Genomic DNA, 17,150 nt, shown 5'->3' with positions numbered 1-17,150 from the left:
TAACGCTAGCTTTTTCCTATTCTTGTATTTTCCAAGCCTTCTATAAGGTTCAGTACTTATCCTGTTTATCCTCTTAGTAGCATTTAACAATATTAACTACTTTCCTTTTCCAGAATACCCTCTCTTTCTTTCACTTGTAGTTTATAGTATATTCTTTTTATGATACTGTCCAATCTATATCCCTCTCTTCTGCAAACATCCCCACTTAGACCCAGCAGTGTGGCCCTGGAGACATGCTCATACTGTGTGATCCTGCTCTCTTGGCCACAGCCCCTGAATCAGACACGGACACTTGGTTCTAGGGAAGCAAATCCATTGGCTGGGCTGAGCTGATTAGATTCTTTTTCCTAATAGTAATAAAGTCAGAAAGTCAGTCAGTCTCTGTTACGTGCTTGAATTTGGAAATGACATAGAACTAGGGGTGAGGCTGACATACACATGCCAAAGTAGAGACAGAAAAGAAAGAAGCAGAAATGAGAGACCATGCAACCTCAAGAAACAAAGATGGATGGCATGCCTTTAGTTCTGATAGCGTTCCAGAGCCTAGCTCCAATCCCTCAGGAGGCCTGGTAGCACTTTCTTATCCTTGACTTCCACGAGACACCCCACCTCTAGCCTTCAAATAACGTTTTCTGGTTTTTTTGTTTGTTTGTTTGTTTGCTTAAGCTAGTTCAAATGGGTTACTAGAACACTGCACCCCCCCCAACACACACACACACACACACACACACACACACACACACACACACACACACACTCACACTCACACACACGCTGCCTTAGTTAGACAATCCCTAAGATATCCTCTTAACCTCTTGAACTGCTACTTGTCAGATTCTGTTCCAGGTTCTTTTTACTCTATCCATTGCTTAAATATTGATGTCTTTAAATTTTTTTTTCCTATAGACCCTCTGTTCTTCTTATTCTGTATCCTCACTGAGGGCAATATCATCCACTCTAATCACTTTGTTCTGCACGTCTATGTTGTTGACACCAAACCTGTCCAGGTCTCTTTCATGTATACAGCTGCCTCCTAGATAGTTCCAAATGGCTGTCTTACACGTCAAATTCAACATATCTAAAACAGAACTCATCTCCTCCATGCTCCTGCTCCTTTCCACAAATCTGACCTAATTTCAATATTTTCTATCTCTATAAATCAAACTAATAGTTCTCACCTTTCCAAATATCTGGAAATTTGGGAATAATCCTTTATTCCACTTTTTCCTCTTTACAGCCACACCCAGTTAATCACCATGCCTTGTCAGTCTACCTCCTAATAACTCTCAAATTCACCATTTCTCTCTACTGCCACCTAAAGGTCAGGGGCCAGCAAAGTCTTTTTCTGTAAAGAGCCAGAAAGTAACTATCTTGGGCTTTGTGGACTATACAATCAGGGTCACAGTTACTCAACTCTGCTGTTGTAGCACAAAAGCACCACAGACAATTATGCAATGAATGAACACGGCTGTGTTCCAATAAAGCTTTACTGTATAGCCCCTAAAATTTTGAATAATATAATGTACACGTGTCACAAAATATCATTCTTCTTCCAACTTTATTCAACTATTTAAAAATGCGAAAACCATTCACAGTTCACAAGTCATATAAAATCAGGCAGCAGGCCTGTCTGCAGTCTCCTGATCTAGGTCCCTATCATCTCTCCCTTACACTGGCAGAGTAACCTCTTACTAGGCCTGCCTTACCTGCCTCCAGTCTTGCTTCTCTCCAGTCTATTTTCCATCCTACAGACACAAGAGTATTTCTAAAACACCAATCTAATCTCCTTGAGCAAACAGACCATATTTGTTTTAGTCACTCTGATATCTGGAGGGCTTATGTTATTGCTTATAGTACTTATTAGAAATGTGAAGAGATCATATTTGTGGAATTGAATGTCATTACCTTGATTAAAGCTTTTCAGTCAATGAGAAGGAAAAAAGGTGTACAACTACAACAGAACAAATATACTTGTCATTATTCTCAGCTGAGATGATTTTCCCTATAGAGAACAGATGAGGCTATCCTACAAATTATTAAATTAATGGAGAGTTGAACAAAGTTTATATGTGATCAATGCATAAAAACCAACGGCATTTCTATATTCCAGCTACAAAAAGTTAGAATATTTGAATTTTAACAAGATATCATTTACAACAGTAACAAAAATAAATAAATAAAGTAACTAGAAATAAATCCAACAAAAGATATGCTTGATCCGTATGGAGAAAATTATAAAACTTCACTGAAATGCATTTAAGAAAACATAAATAAATAAGATTTACCATATTCAAACATAAGAAAATTCAATATTGTCAGGCTATCAATTCTCTCCGTATTAATTTATAAATTCATTGCAATTTCAGTAAAAGTCCAGACAGGTTTTTACATGGAAATTAAAGGGCTGATTCTAAACTGTATATTGAAAACAAATATTCAAAAATAGCCAACACAGTCTTGAAGAATATGATAGAGAACTTTCATAAACAGATACCAAGACTTATTCTAAAGCAACTATACCAATTAAGAAAGGCCATAATATTGCTAAGGAGATAGACAAACAGGCCAGTGAAACAAAACAGAGAACCCAGAATTAGACCCATACATATACGGGAACTTGATATGTAACATAAGTGGCATTATAGATAAGTGGAGAAAGGATAAACTATTCAAAAATGGCACAAGGTCAGTTAATTATTTATATAAAACATTACATCAGATCCATACCTCACAGCACATACAAGGCAACTGAAGGTGGATCAAAAACTTAAATGTGAAAGGACAACTTTATCTTTCCAATTAAAAAAAAAACCACAAAAGGATTTTTCTTTTAGAACTAGACAAAATCGAAAGTACACGAAGACAGATAAATAAAAACAGCAAGAATTCTGAAAAAATATTTATAAAACTACAATAAATATAATAGTATAGTACTTGCACAAAATATTAGATATATCAATTCTAAATCAAATTATGGACATAGACCCAAATATATACCTATACTTAATATATGATAAAAGTGACAGTTCAAGTCAGTAGGGAAAAATGGATTCTTCAATAAATGGTGCCATTGGGAAATATCAAGTTGGATTCCTTTCTCAAAACAAGAGATGATTCAAAAATTTAAGCATAAAAAATGAAACCATAAAAGTACTATAAGAAACCATGGTAGAGGGGGCATCCCTGGTGGCGCAGTGGTTGAGAATCTGCCTGCCAATGCAGGGGACACGGGTTCGAGCCCTGGTCTGGGAAGATCCCACATGCCGCGGAGCAGCTGGGCCCGTGCGCCACAACTACTGAGCCTGCGCGTCTGGAGCCTGTGCTCCGCAACAAGAGAGGCTGCGATAATGAGAGGCCCGCGCACCGCGATGAAGAGTGGCCCCCGCTCGCAACAACTAGAGAAAGCCCTCTCACAGAAACAAAGACCCAACACAGCCAAAAATAAATAAATTAATTAATTAATTAAAAAAAAAAAAAAAGAAACCATGGTAGAAAGCCATCCTAATATTACACAAAACCGCGAAACTATGAAATAAAAGATTGATACATAAAAAGAAAAATTTCTCCTTGGAAAAAAAGTCAGAAGAGAAGTAATGATTAGGGAAACATACTTCCAAATCACACCACAGCCAAAAGGCAAATTTCACCACAACATAAAAGGCTTCAAAAACTAGTAAGTAACCCAAGAGGAAAAAAAAATATGTCCACACAAAAACTTACGCAAAAATATCCATGGCAACATTGTTGAGAATAACTAAAAAGTGAACTCAAATGTCCAACAATAGATGAAAGCATAAATAAAATGTGGTATATCCATCCAATGGAATATTACTCCGCAATAAAAAGGAATGAAGATACATGCTATAAATATGGATGAATCTTAACACATTATGCTAAGTGAAAGAAGCTATTCACAATAGACTACATATGTATGCTTCCATTTGCATGAGATGACAACAGTAGGCAGATCTCTAGAGTGGATTAGTGGTTGCCTAGGGGTGCCTAGGGATTGGGGGAAAATAGAGAACAACTGCTATGGGTATGGGGTTCCTTTGGGGGATGATGAAAATGTTCCAAAGTTGTTTGTGGTGATGGTTGTACAATACTATGAATACATTGAAAGCCGCTGAATTGTACATTTTTAATGGGTGAATTGTATGGTATATGAATTACATCTCAGTAAGCTGTTGTATGTTTAAAAAAAAAAAACAGTAGAGGTAAGAGAATTTCTGTTTCTGCCCATAAATGATTAACTGTTGTAAAAAAAAAAAAAAAAAGCTGTTCCACTGTAAGCAACCAGAAAACTAGACAAATTATATGAAAGAACTGTTTTCAGATACTGGAAAACAAACAGCACAGGACTGTGATTCATGAGAAAAGGGAAAACAACTGAGATGAGCTCTATGACTGCCCTGGCTTGCTGCTAGAGGCAGTCTCCAGGCTGTAGCGCAGGAGGAGGAAGCAAAACAAAGTCCAACGGTCTCACTGAGTTGAGGGGAGAGAAACAGGAGTTCCCAGAGGTCAAAGCAGCAATAATTTTCAAGAGAGTACTGGAGAGAGGACTCTGCACAGAGAAAGAGCCCCGTGGGGGTGGAGGGGTCTCTGCAAATCATTGGCTGAGTACTAACCTGTGCACACATGGGATGAAAATCCACCAGGCTGGGGGAGAAGCTATTGGAAAGCAGTAGGCCAAATAATTCCCAAAGCTTACACAGGCCTGTAATTGCTCTCCCACCAGGCAGAGTGCTGAGGGAATTGGCTAGTCTTTGGAAGGTTATCACCTTAGTAGTGAGGCTAAATTAGCTCTAGACTATGGTTATTCTAGACCCACTCTAGCAAGCCTGAAAAGATTAAACTGACAAGTAATTTAATTGTACACTAGACCAAAGACCCAATAGGAACGTCCAGATATAAACTATATAGTATCTAAAATCATATCTCATTCTACTTCATGAGTTTACCAGAAAACTAGACATTGCAGAAGACCAGTGAATTTGAAGTTGTAGCAATAGAAACTATCCAAAATGAAGCACAGAGAGCAGAAACACTGCAATCATCATCATCATCATCATAGCATTAGTGATTTACAAGTGACCAGTGTTAAACAAATGTAACATACATGAGATTGAAGTTCCAGAAGGGGATGATGTGAGAGAAGAAGGGAGAAAAAAATACTTCTAGAAATAATGCTGGAACACTATACAGAAATAATCATGTATTCTGAGTATTATAACATATGTAGATGTAAAATGTACAACAACAATAATACAAAGGAGGGAAAAGGGAAAAATGAAGTATGTTGTTGCTATACTTGAAATGGTATAACATTATTTGAAGGTAGAGCAAGGACTTAAAAAAAAAAAAAAGAAAACCAAAGAGGTATAGTTTTTTAAAATTAGTAAAATACCAACAATCTGATAGGAAAAAAATAGAGAAAGTCTTTGAATTGGCAGTACTGGAATAGTCAACTTTTAAATAAATTACGCTGTTAATATACTGGAACATCATGCACATGTGAAAAAAATCAGATAGCTCTCTGTATAAAACATGGAAAATGCTAATACGGAGAGGCAATATAACAGTAGTATAGTGTCACTTCACAGCAGAACAGCCTGGGTCTGAATCCAGGCTCTGTTAGGTACTTGCAGAGTCATTTTGGGCTAGTTACTTATCTTCCCTCTGCCTCAGTTTCTTCTGCAAACCAGTGACAATACTCATGGGATTTTATGGAGATTAAAAGTCATGTAAGGCATTTAGACAATCGCAAGTACAAACTTAGTATTCATTAATTTTTGGGTAAAAGAAAAGGAAAATCTCCACAATATATTTCTACATTAAAAAAGCAAGGTCCAGAACGGTATGTTGCCATTTGTATGAAAAATAAGCTATATAAATATATGCCTACAAAAGTAAAGACTATCTCTAGAAGACTAAATAAGAAACTTCTAACAATGAATCCCTCTGGAAATGAGATTCTCATAGCTGTGGAACAGAAAAAGAAGACAAACTGTACTCTCCTCTTCATATTTTTATGTAAATATTGAATTTTCTACAATCTATTACCTATTCAAATAAATTAATTTAAAATGAAGATTTAATAATAAGTACTTATAAAATCAGGAAAATGTGCATTTCAAACACAAGTATCATACTAGGTAAAAACAAATAAAGTAGCAAACCAATCTGATTTTTTAATAAACTGTGTTTCTTCCGAGAATTACTATAATGATCAGTTTCCTTGGCTCTGGAAGCCTTTTCTGGTCTCTCTCATTTGTGACCTACTTTTCTAACTCTTACTTCTTGCCTTTCTTTTATTGTTTCATGATCTCACAGATATCTTCCTTTTTAATCTACAATAAACTACATTATGATGGAATATCTTATGTTCTTTTTTTCCCCAAAGACTTCATTATGCTTAATTTTTTATTTATATTAGGAAGATAGAGGAAAGGAAAGGTGATCAAATCAGCATTTGATTTCAGTCAACAACTTAATGTTTAAAAGAAATATTTGTCACTATTGCACATGTATGTACACATTATATTCTCAAGGCATATAAAAGCTGTTTTTGTATTTTAAGAACACACATATCTATTTCAAAAATTTTATTATTGCAAAGATCATTTAAAAATCACAAAGTATAATATGAAAAGAGTTTTCTCTGTAAGCTCTGGAGTTTGTCTACAAGTTTAAAGACAGCTTGTGGGACTTCCCTGGTGGAGCAGTGGTTAAGAATCCGCCTGCCAATGCAGGGGACACGGGTTCGAGCCCTGGTCCAGGAAGATCCCACATGCCGCGGACCAACTAAGCCCGAGCGCCACAACTACTGAGCCTGCGCTCTAGAGACCGGGAGCCACAACTACTGAGCCCTCGCGCCACAACTACTGAAGCCCGCACGCCTAGAGCCCATGCTCCGCAACAAGAGAAGCCACCGCAATGAGAAACCCGCACACTGCAATGATGAGTAGCCCCCGCTCGCTGCAACTAGAGGAACCCCGCGTGCAGCAACGAAGACCCAATGCAGCCAAAAATAAATAAATAAATAAATTTATTTTAAAAAAAAAAGACAGCCCGTGCCTCACTAGCTATGTTACTCTGAGTAAGTCATTTATCCTTCCTCTATGTCAGTTTCCTAATCTGTAAACTTGTATTAATAGTAGGACCAAACATTGGGATGTTTTAAGAGCAGACTAAATGAGGTAATAAACATTTCAAACAATATCTGACCCATAGTAAGACCTTAATAAATGTTAATAAAGATAATAATATAACTATTATTATTATTAAAAGTAGTGAAAGCATATGCCCTAGTTGGGAATGGGTTAGCCTATAAAGTGTGAGATGTCACTAATTTTTTAAAAATGAAATTCATCTAAAACTTGCTTAATGTTATTAAATTAAGTATATAATTAGAATTCATTATATGCCATATTATTTAAAAATTAAGACTTTTTATTTCTGGAAAGAACATGCAGACATAAATACAAAAGGAGTGCTTTATTTTTTATTTTAGATTATTCTCCAAAAGACTATGTTCTTAATATCTGATGTCCCTTACTTCTTATTTTTTCCCAATTCAGGCTACAAAAAATTCCAACAAATAATATGAGAGCAATAATCATTATCTTGGCCAATGGATCAAGCTATTTAATACCTGGAGAAATGCCATAACACTTTCTATCTTGCATTACTGGAAAAAATTCTTCCAGCATATCAAATAAATGTTTGGAGCCATACTGTTTCAATCTCCCTTTTTGTATTATTAACATATCTTTAAAAGATTCAAAGAATCGAACTGCAAAAGAACTGAGACAGCAATGTTGGAGAAATATAAAATATATTCTAAGGATCAAGAGTTGATTTTACTGGCTGGAGGTTGGTTTGTTCGTTCTGTGGACCAGTCCCTTAATTAAAGAAAAAAGTTAATAACTATGAAGAATCTAAGGGGACTTCCCTGGTGGCGCAGTGGTTAGGAATCCGCCTGCCAGTTCAGGGGACACAGGTTCGATCCCTGGTCCAGGAAGATCCCACATGCCACAGAGCAACTAGGCCCATGTGCCACAACTACTGAGCCTGTGCTCTAGAGCCTGCGAGCCACCACTACTGAGCCCTCGCGCCACAACTACTGAAGCCCGCATGCCTAGAGCCCGTGCTCTGCAACAAGAGAAGCCACCGCAATGAGAAGCCCGCGTACCGCAACGAAGAGTAGCCCCTGCTCGCTCCAACCAGAGAAAGCCCACCCGCAGCACTGAAGACCCAATGCAGCCAAAAATAAATAAATAAATAAAATTAAAAAAAAAAAAAAAAAAGAATCTAAGGAATCAGCCTTCCTTGATATTTTTGAAGGGACTGAAGAAAGTACATTTTTTCCTCAAAAATATTTGGGGAATTTCAGTAAAATGCAATACCCCTCACTTATCTAATGGATCAGAATCTCTGGGAGTAAGGTGCAGAAACTGCACTTTACAGAAGCCCCAAGTAATTTTTCTGGCTTACTGTCATTTTAAGAACAAATGAATAATGAAACAGAAAAGGTTCATTGAAAAGGCTCCATGTAAGTGAACCTTGTCCAGATTTCAAGTTAAGAACATGAAGTGAGGAGTGAGTGAAGTAGTTGTTCCAAGCCAAAGGGATGGCATGTGAGATAACTCAGTTTCCAGAGAAGTTTCAGCATCCTAGGCACTAGAAATAAACACACCTGTCCTGAATAAGCAGTAGGAGCACAAGCAGATGGAAACAACTGTCAACCAAAACTGCTATTAATTAGAAAAACACTAGGCTTGCATTGTTTAATTCTTATCCCACTTTCCAATATATATTTTTTTCATTACCCACTCTGGAAATATAAGCCTCCTAAGTACTATAATACTAATTGGCAGAGAAGAGGACCAAAACACCTTAAGCAAAGGAAGGTACTTTTGTTTTCAATCATAACAAGGATTTTTTTAAAAAGTAAAAAATTTAAAAAGTCATTTTGGTTTTTTGTACTGCATTATTACAACCAAACATTTATGAACACAGAACTTTCATGTACGGGAGTCTTTCTTTCAAAACAACTAACCAAAGACAATCATTCAAATTTTGGAAGTTTATTCAAACTTAGAGTGGACACGTAAAAGAAGAAACTTAATTTTCCAAGATTAATTCTAATGTAACTGGTCAGTTTCCACATCTGTAAAATGACAGTTTGAGACTAGGTGATTTTTAAAGTCCTGTCTAGCTCAAATTCTAAAACTGTATGATATATAAATTCCTCAAACTTTGAATTAAATATACTAGGTTGTTCAAAAACTGTAATGTAAGCATATTCTGATAATTCAAATAACCCTAAAGTGTCAAAATATTGATAGCTGCATCCCATAAACAATCCAGCAGTACTGTTTTCAGACTTCCTGTTAGCATGTGTTCTGAATGAATGATGAGCAACAACTACTTTCTCTTTCTTGGACTGCTAATATTAATAGCTTGCAACATAGCTACTCAACGAGGAGTTACAAAAGGCTCTATCATTATGGAATCTGGAAAATCTCATAAAAATAAGAGAAACATCATTAGCTAACCAGTTAATATTATAAGTCAATGACAATCTTAAATTCTGAAGCATTTAGATTAAATAAACTTGAGATATTTATCTATTATGCAAAACAGGCAGCACTACTTTACAATCTGAATATTACTGTGTATCTCCTTAGGTTAAACAGGAAAAAAAAAAACTGTTGATGGTACTCTTCCCTCATAATTCTGCCATTCTTACTATACACATTACATACTTTCCATGTTCCTGTAAGAGAGATGCACTGCCCAGAAGTGTCCATGAGGACAAGGGTTTATCTATACTGAAATTAAGTCTGAGATAAGTAAGCTTACCATAATGGAGTTTTATACAGAATGTGTATTTCTCAGTGTGAGATGATTTTGTGCTGTAATGGAAAAAAAATCAAGGAAGTCTGATTCCTTAGATTCTTCATAGTTATTAACTTTATTCTTAAATTAAGAGACTGGTCTGCAGAATGAACAAACCTCCTTACAATTTAAAAGGCAGATAACTAACACAACATTGTAAACCAACTATACTTTTTAAAATAAGAATTTTAGAAAAACATAAAAAATCAGTCTAAGAATAAATTTTTCTTCTATATAAAAAAAGAATTAGCTTTTAAATCTAAGTAACATTTACAGACCATGAAAAACTGAAAAATGGGAGGGCAGAAGAAGTAGGCAAAATATAAAAGTTTACTGTTAAAAACTCATCCCCAGCTGTCAGGCTGATCTTGCTGTCATATTTACCATTTTTACAAACCCACTAGTCTGACCAAGAACCCTAACTTTAAGAATAACTTTAAAACCATTTGTAAAGCTAATTCAACAATAATACTGTAGCTCAAAGTGATAGTTCAGATCAGTGATCCAAAAGCTAATTAAACTGTGTCTATCAGCAAATTAGCAACCACACCCCTTAAAAAGAGCAGTCAGGCGGTGCTCCATTAACTTCCACAAAGCGTGGCTTTCATTTAAAATTCATTACTTCATTGCCTGAACAACCATGTTTGTTTCATAAACATTGTCTCGGGATAAAGCCAATGACTTTACCTAAGCCTGAAACAGAAATCAGTCTGGGGAAAGGCACCATATAAAACGGGTGAATCTTAGTCACCCAACTATTAATTATAAGGACATTACATTACATTAAGTAATCATAATTACATTCTGTGCATCACAAGAATTAAAACCGCTTAGAAACTCAACCAAAGCCCGATGATAATGTATTACTCCACGAATAGTGTTTACTTTAGGTTCCAAGAAAGGTATTACTATTAAAATAGAGTTTGACGACTAAGTCTGAAGGTTTCCCCCATCGTTTCATTATTTTTTTTAAAGCTAGAAAGGGCCTGTTTGCGGGTACTGTGAAAACCTGTGGGAAGAGAGGTTTGGGAAGGGAACGGCCAAATTCAAATAACTGCAGACAGCAACAACGGCTCGGAGTCCTTTAACTCCCCTAGGCTGAGCCGGGCGAGGACAGGGACCCTTACCTGCCAGCGGCCATAGGTGAGGAGGATCATGGAGATGGGGATGGCAGTGCCGGACATGGCATGGGTGGAGGGCATGCTGTACTCTGAGTTGTAGAAAACCTCCAACTTGACCACGGGCGGCGAGGCGGGCCGCGGCCAGCGGATGATGTCCTTGGTGCACTGGCCCAGGTACATGGCCAGCACCCAGATGACCACGAGCCTCCGGCCCACTAGGGCGTCCAGGTTCCAGATCCAGAAGGGGAAGAACAGGATGTAAAAGAGTTCATTGCCCAGCTCCGTGCCGAAGCAGAACAGGTAGTAGAGAGGCATGTTGCTCACGTGGGCCAGCTGGCCCTCCTCGCCCGTCAGCGAGTTGCGGCGCAGGACCCCCGCGCGGCGCTGCGAGGCCGGGCCCAGCTCGGTCGCCCGCCCGTTCCGCACGCCGTTGGGGGCGCCGCCGCCGCCCGGCTTGGCTGGGCACTGATTGCGGTCGCTCTCGGGCGGCGGGGGGCCTCCGGACGCCCCCAGCTGCCGCTCTCGGCGCCTGGATTCTCCGGCGAGGGGCGCCTCCGCCTTCTCATCCTCCCTCGGGTCGGCGGCAGCTGTGGCGGTACGGCTCACCGGCGCTTCCACCCCGCACAGCCGTTGGAAACGAGCCACTTTCTGCGGGTCCTGCAAACTGCCGACCAGCTGGACCAGCCGCTGCCTCAACGACATGATAACGGGACCGCGCGGTCCGCGGGCCGGAGGACGGCGGCGGGAGGGTGGACCGGCCGACGGTGCAGCCCCGATCTGTCTCCGCGCGCCTCGCCGGCAGCGCCTCCCTCCACCCGCTCGGGTCTGCCGGGTGACGGCGCCACAGGCCTCAGCGGCCGCCGCGCGCCCTCGCCCCGCGCGCCCCCGCCCCGCGCGCTCCTCCCTCGCCGAGCGCTCCTCCACCGCCCGCGGCCTCCACGCGCCGGCGCGCGCCGCGCCCCGCCCCGCCCCCATGGCCACTATGGAAGGGGGCCCGGCCGCTTGGGTCCGCCCCGAGCTCACACGGGCGGCGTCAGGGCGCCTGAGGCTCAGCGGGGCCGCGGCCTTGAGGTTCTTCTTATTAATACCCACCAGGCGTCGCGGCGCTCGGCGGGCGGGACTTTGCGCGTCCTCCTTCCCCAACTTCAGCCCTCGTTCCCCGCCAGCTGGGGTTGCTGGCTTCTCTCGGTCTAGCGTTGACTGGGAGAGGCCACGATCCCGGTCCCAGGTTCGGCGGTGGCAGTGGCCAAGCACCCGGACGACCTGCTGGCACAGAATCAAATGGTGAATGAAGGCTAAGTAACCACCATGCGCCCGGAATCGTTCGACTCAAGGAATAACAAGTAATTACGGAGCTGTCCCTGATGATTGGTGTCCTGAAAGCCACGTGCCAGTTGACTAGTGGTGACAAGAGTAGATATAGATCCCAGGACAATAGCGTGTCATTGATTGTCAAAAGTTCACAAATAGCCGAAGTAAAACCAATAAATCACTGAAGTAGTAATTAGTGAAAGGGTATTGTGCACACACCGAAAAACAGTTTGCAAACTGGAATCACCCAAACCAAAACGTGGAGTGAGGCTCAGGGATATATTGTTATAAAGCAGCTTATATAGTGAGAAGGCAGTGACTGTTTCTTCTTCATAGTGATTGGTTAAAATAGTAGAATTTTCAGTGGTTACCTCATGTCAACCTTGAGAAACGGTTCAAGTTTTGTTTATAATTTCCAAAGGCATAAGCAAGAAATGACTAAATTGGTTTTGTCTGCCCAGGGAATTTTCAAGACTGGCCTTTATTTGGTTTTAAGAGATCACAGTTATTATTGACTTACATATAGAATTTACTTTTAATAAATTCTAATAGCTAGCAGGGTTGCACAGATGATACAGAATTGGTGGCTGAATGCAGGGTGTAGATTTTTGAGTTTGATAAGGCTGGTTGAGAGACTTAACTTTCATGTTTCACAAGTTACAAACTTGACTTCTAGAAAGAATGTTTTTTTATCAGAAGGGCTCTGAACTCTAATTCCAGGAAGTTATTTCAGGTACGGTGAATGTCTATAATTTTAAAATTTGAACTTCTTCCAAGAAACAGGCTGGAAAATTCCCCTCCCTTATGTCATTAGAAATATTTTCTTCTTTCCCAGGGAGAATTATTCTCCTTCTCCCACTCCACTTGCCAGGCCGTGGCCATGGAAAGATGAATAAATCATCAACCGTGCGCTCAAGTTGCTCACAGTATAAATGGGAGACGGAGATAGATCCACCTCTGGAGTACAGAGCAGATGGTAAGTGCTAAAACTGGGTCATAAACAACATGCTCTGGAAAGAAGAAACAAGTTGACTAGGGACAGCAAGAAAGGTGTTAAGAGGTGATCCAATTGAGCTGGATCATAATTGAAGAGCAAGATATGAATAAGTGGAGAAGTCCATCTGAGGAAGAGAGAAAATGAATAAAGACAGGGGATGGAAATGTGCAAAGATGTATTTGGTAAACAATTAATAGCTCATAGAATACAGAGTAGGAAGGGTAAGTGGCTGGAATGGGGTTAGTAACGGAAGATAGGACCAGATTGTAAAGGCTGGGGATTTTATTTTGTAAGCAGTGGGGAGCCATCGAAGGCCTTTAAGCTAGGCAATGACACCAGCAGAACTGTGCTTTAGAAAGATGACTAGGAAGGAAATCAGCGATGAATTGCCAGAGGTTAGAGACCAAAGGCCAGGTAAATCATTAGAAGATGATTACAGTAATCAGGCGAGAGAGAATGAGTGCCTGAACTAGAATCGGGTTCTGGGAATTGGAAGGAAGGGATTTGAAAGGATTTCATTTGAATTCAGAGATCTGCAGGCAAATAATAGTCCATCCCTGATTGGAAATTATTGTGTCTAATATTGAGACATTTCTAATCTAGTGAGGAAGACAAAACATGAGAAAACATGCAAGTATATTCAAAGATGTAAAGCCAGACATAATAAACAGTTCTAGGAAGTGTGATACAAGCAATCACTATGTGGAGTGAGAGGCAGAGAGGCGGCATTGGGTTAGCTGTGACTGGTTCTGTGAAACAGATGGTTAGCTGGCATATGAAGTCAAGGAGCAACTTTGTTCTTAGAAAGAAATGTCGAACAGTCTCAGTGAGGCACTTTACACATGCTTTTCTGTGAAAATAATTTGTTTGTAGGGGAATTATTCAGATTTATCCAAGAAATTTTTATTCTGTGGATTCGTCTAAAGATAGCAGAAAAAGAGGAAAATATATAAAACAAAGTAGAAGGTGATCTTTACAGATGTTCCTCTATTTGCAGTGGGGGTCCTGATAAACCCATCATAAATTGAAAATATCGTAAGTCAAAAATGCATTTAATACACCTAACCTACCCGTCATCTTAGCTTAGCCTAGCCTACCTTTAAACGTGCTCAGAACACTTACATTAGCCTACAGTTGGCCAAAATCATCTAACACAAAGCCTATCTTATAATAAAGTGTTGAATATCTCATGTAATTTATTGTATACTGTAGTGAAAGTGAAGAACAGAATGGCTGTATGGATACAGAATGGTTATAAGTGTCTCAGCTGTTTACCCTTATGATCTAGTGGCTGACTGGGAGCTGCGGCTCCCTGCCCTGCCCAGCCTTTTGTACTGCATATCCCTAGCCCTGGAAAAGATCAAATTCAAATTTGAGATATGATGTCTACTGAATGTGTAATATTTTGCACCATCATAAAGTCAAAAAATCTTAAATCGAACCATCACATACTGGGGACTGTCTGTGTATTCCATGGCTAAATTATGACTCCTTCAGCACTGGCAGATTTTACCAGAATGCAATATTCCCTTTAAAGGCAATGGAGACAAAAATGATGGGGAAATGGGAATTTGGCCTATGACTGCACTAAAGAGGAAAAAGAATGCAAGTTGACCAAACTTAAAGAGGCTAACACTGTCCCGCTGGTGCAATAAATCTGTTAATGATAAGGACAAAGTCTTAGCTGTAAACCAAAACACCACAGTGGAAAGAATAGTAGTTTTGGTGGATTCTATTCACATTCACTCTGAACTTTTTATAATAGAATATCTTAAAACTTAACAGAAATTTAACTATATCAAAAGATTCAAATTTAAACATTCTGTGGCAAGCATTTTTATAATAAAGCATAAACATTTTTTAAAAGAAAAAAATATTGCTGCCAAGTAAGGATATGACTATATGGGTGTGATTCAGTGTCTTGCCTGCAAAGCCAAAAATGTCTTAATCCATGTCCCACAATTGACATGTTAAACAACTTTTGTTATATCCCTCTCTCTGTACTTAAGTTTAACTTTATGTAATATTGAAACATTCTTCTTTTTTAATTTAATTTTATTTATTTTTTTATACAGCAGGTCCTTATTAGTCATCAATTTTATACACATCAGTGTATACATGTCAATCCCAATTGCCCAATTCATCACACCACCACCACCACTCCCTGCCGCTTTCCCCCCTTGGTGTCCACACGTTTGTTCTCTACATCTGTGTCTCAATTTCTGTCCTGCAAACCGGTTCATCTGTACCATTTTTCTAGGTTCCACATATACGCATTAATATACGATATTTGTTTTTCTCTTTCTGACTTACTTCACTCTGTATGACAGTCTCTAGATCCATCCACGTCTCTACATATGACGCAATTTCATTCCTTTTCATGGCTGAGTAATATTCCATTGTATATATGTACCACTTATTCTTTATCCATTCCTCTGTCGATGGGCATTTAGGTTGCTTCCATGACCTGGCTATTGTAAATAGTGCTGCAATGAACATTGGGGTGCATGTGTCTCTTTGAATTATGGTTTTCTCAGGGTATATGCCCAGTAGTGGGATTGCTGGATCATATGGTAATTCTATTTTTAGTTTTTTAAGGAACCTCCATACTGTTCTCCATAGTGGCTGTATCAATTTACATTCCCACCAACAGTGCAAGAGGGTTCCCTTTTCTCCACACCCTCTCCAGCATTTGTTGTTTGTAGATTTTCTGATGATGCCCATTCTAAGTGGTGTGAGGTGATACCTCATTGTCATTTTGATTTGCATTTCTCGAATAATTAGTGATGTTGAGCAGCTTTTCATGTGCTTCTTGGCCATCTGTATGTCTTCTTTGGAGAAATGTCTATTTAGGTCTTCTGCCCATTTTTGGATTGGGTTGTTTGTTTTTTTAATATTGAGCTGCATGAGCTGTTTATATATTTTGGAGATTAATCCTTCGTCCATTGATTCGTTTGCAAATATTTTCTCCCATTCTAAGGGTTGTCTTTTCGTCTTGTTTATGGTTTCCTTTGCTGTGCAAAAGCTTTGAAGTTTCATTAGGTCCCATTTGTTTATTTTGGTTTTTATTTCCATTACTCTAAGAGGTGAATCAAAAAAGATCTTGCTGTGATTTATGTCAAAGAGTGTTCTTCCTATGTTTTCCTCTAAGAGTTTTATAGTGTCAGGTCTTACATTTAGGTCTCTAATCCAGTTTGAGTTTATTTTTGTGTATGGTGTTAGGGAGTGTTCTAATTTCATTCTTTTACATGTAGCTGTCCAGTTTTCCCAGCACCACTTATTGAAGAGACTCTCTTTTCTCCATTGTATATCTTTGTCTCCTTTGTCATAGATTAGTTGACCATAGGTGCGTGGGTTTATCTCTGGGCTTTCTATCTTGTTCCATTGATCTATGTTTCTGTTTTTGTGCCAGTACCATATTGTCTCAATTACTGTAACTTTGTAGTATAGTCTGAAGTCAGGGAGTCTGATTCCTCCAGCTCCGTTTTTTCCCCTCAAGACTGCTTTGGCTATTTGGGGTCTTTTGTGTCTCCATACAAATTTTAAGATTTTTTGTTCTAGTTCTGTAAAAAATGCCATTGGGAATTTGATAGGGATTGCATTGAATCTGTAGATTGCTTTGGGTAGTAGAGTCATTTTCACAATATTGATTCTTCCAATCCAAGAAGATGATATGTCTCTCCATCTGTTGGTATCATCTTTAATTTCTTTCATCAGTGTCTTATAGTTTTCTGCATACATTTCTTTTGTCTCCCTAGGTAGGTTTATAGGAATATTTTATTTTTATTTTATTCTTTTTGCTGCAATGGTAAATGGGA

General features: G+C 39.2%; 1 protein-coding gene across 2 annotated transcripts in view; it reads right to left on the bottom strand.

Annotated features, from left to right (window-relative positions):
* Positions 1-16,040, bottom strand: part of LOC309650809 (WD repeat-containing protein 89) — a 109,069-nt gene extending 93,029 nt beyond the window's left edge. The window contains exon 1 of one of the 2 annotated variants that reach the window (XM_082442599.1): positions 11,031-16,040. In XM_082442599.1, the coding sequence (XP_082298725.1) occupies positions 11,031-11,999 (969 nt within the window). In that variant the 5' untranslated portion in view covers positions 12,000-16,040. The remainder of the gene's footprint in view (positions 1-11,030) is intronic. The other variant, XM_082442600.1, reaches the window with a different exon arrangement.
* Between the last annotated feature and the right edge of the window lie 1,110 nt (positions 16,041-17,150).

Source organism: Balaenoptera physalus, assembly GCF_965194825.1.
Source record: "Balaenoptera physalus genome assembly, chromosome: 2".
In the NCBI taxonomy this organism is placed as follows: Eukaryota; Metazoa; Chordata; class Mammalia; order Artiodactyla; family Balaenopteridae; genus Balaenoptera; species Balaenoptera physalus.
This window is presented reverse-complemented; position numbering and strand designations above follow the sequence as displayed.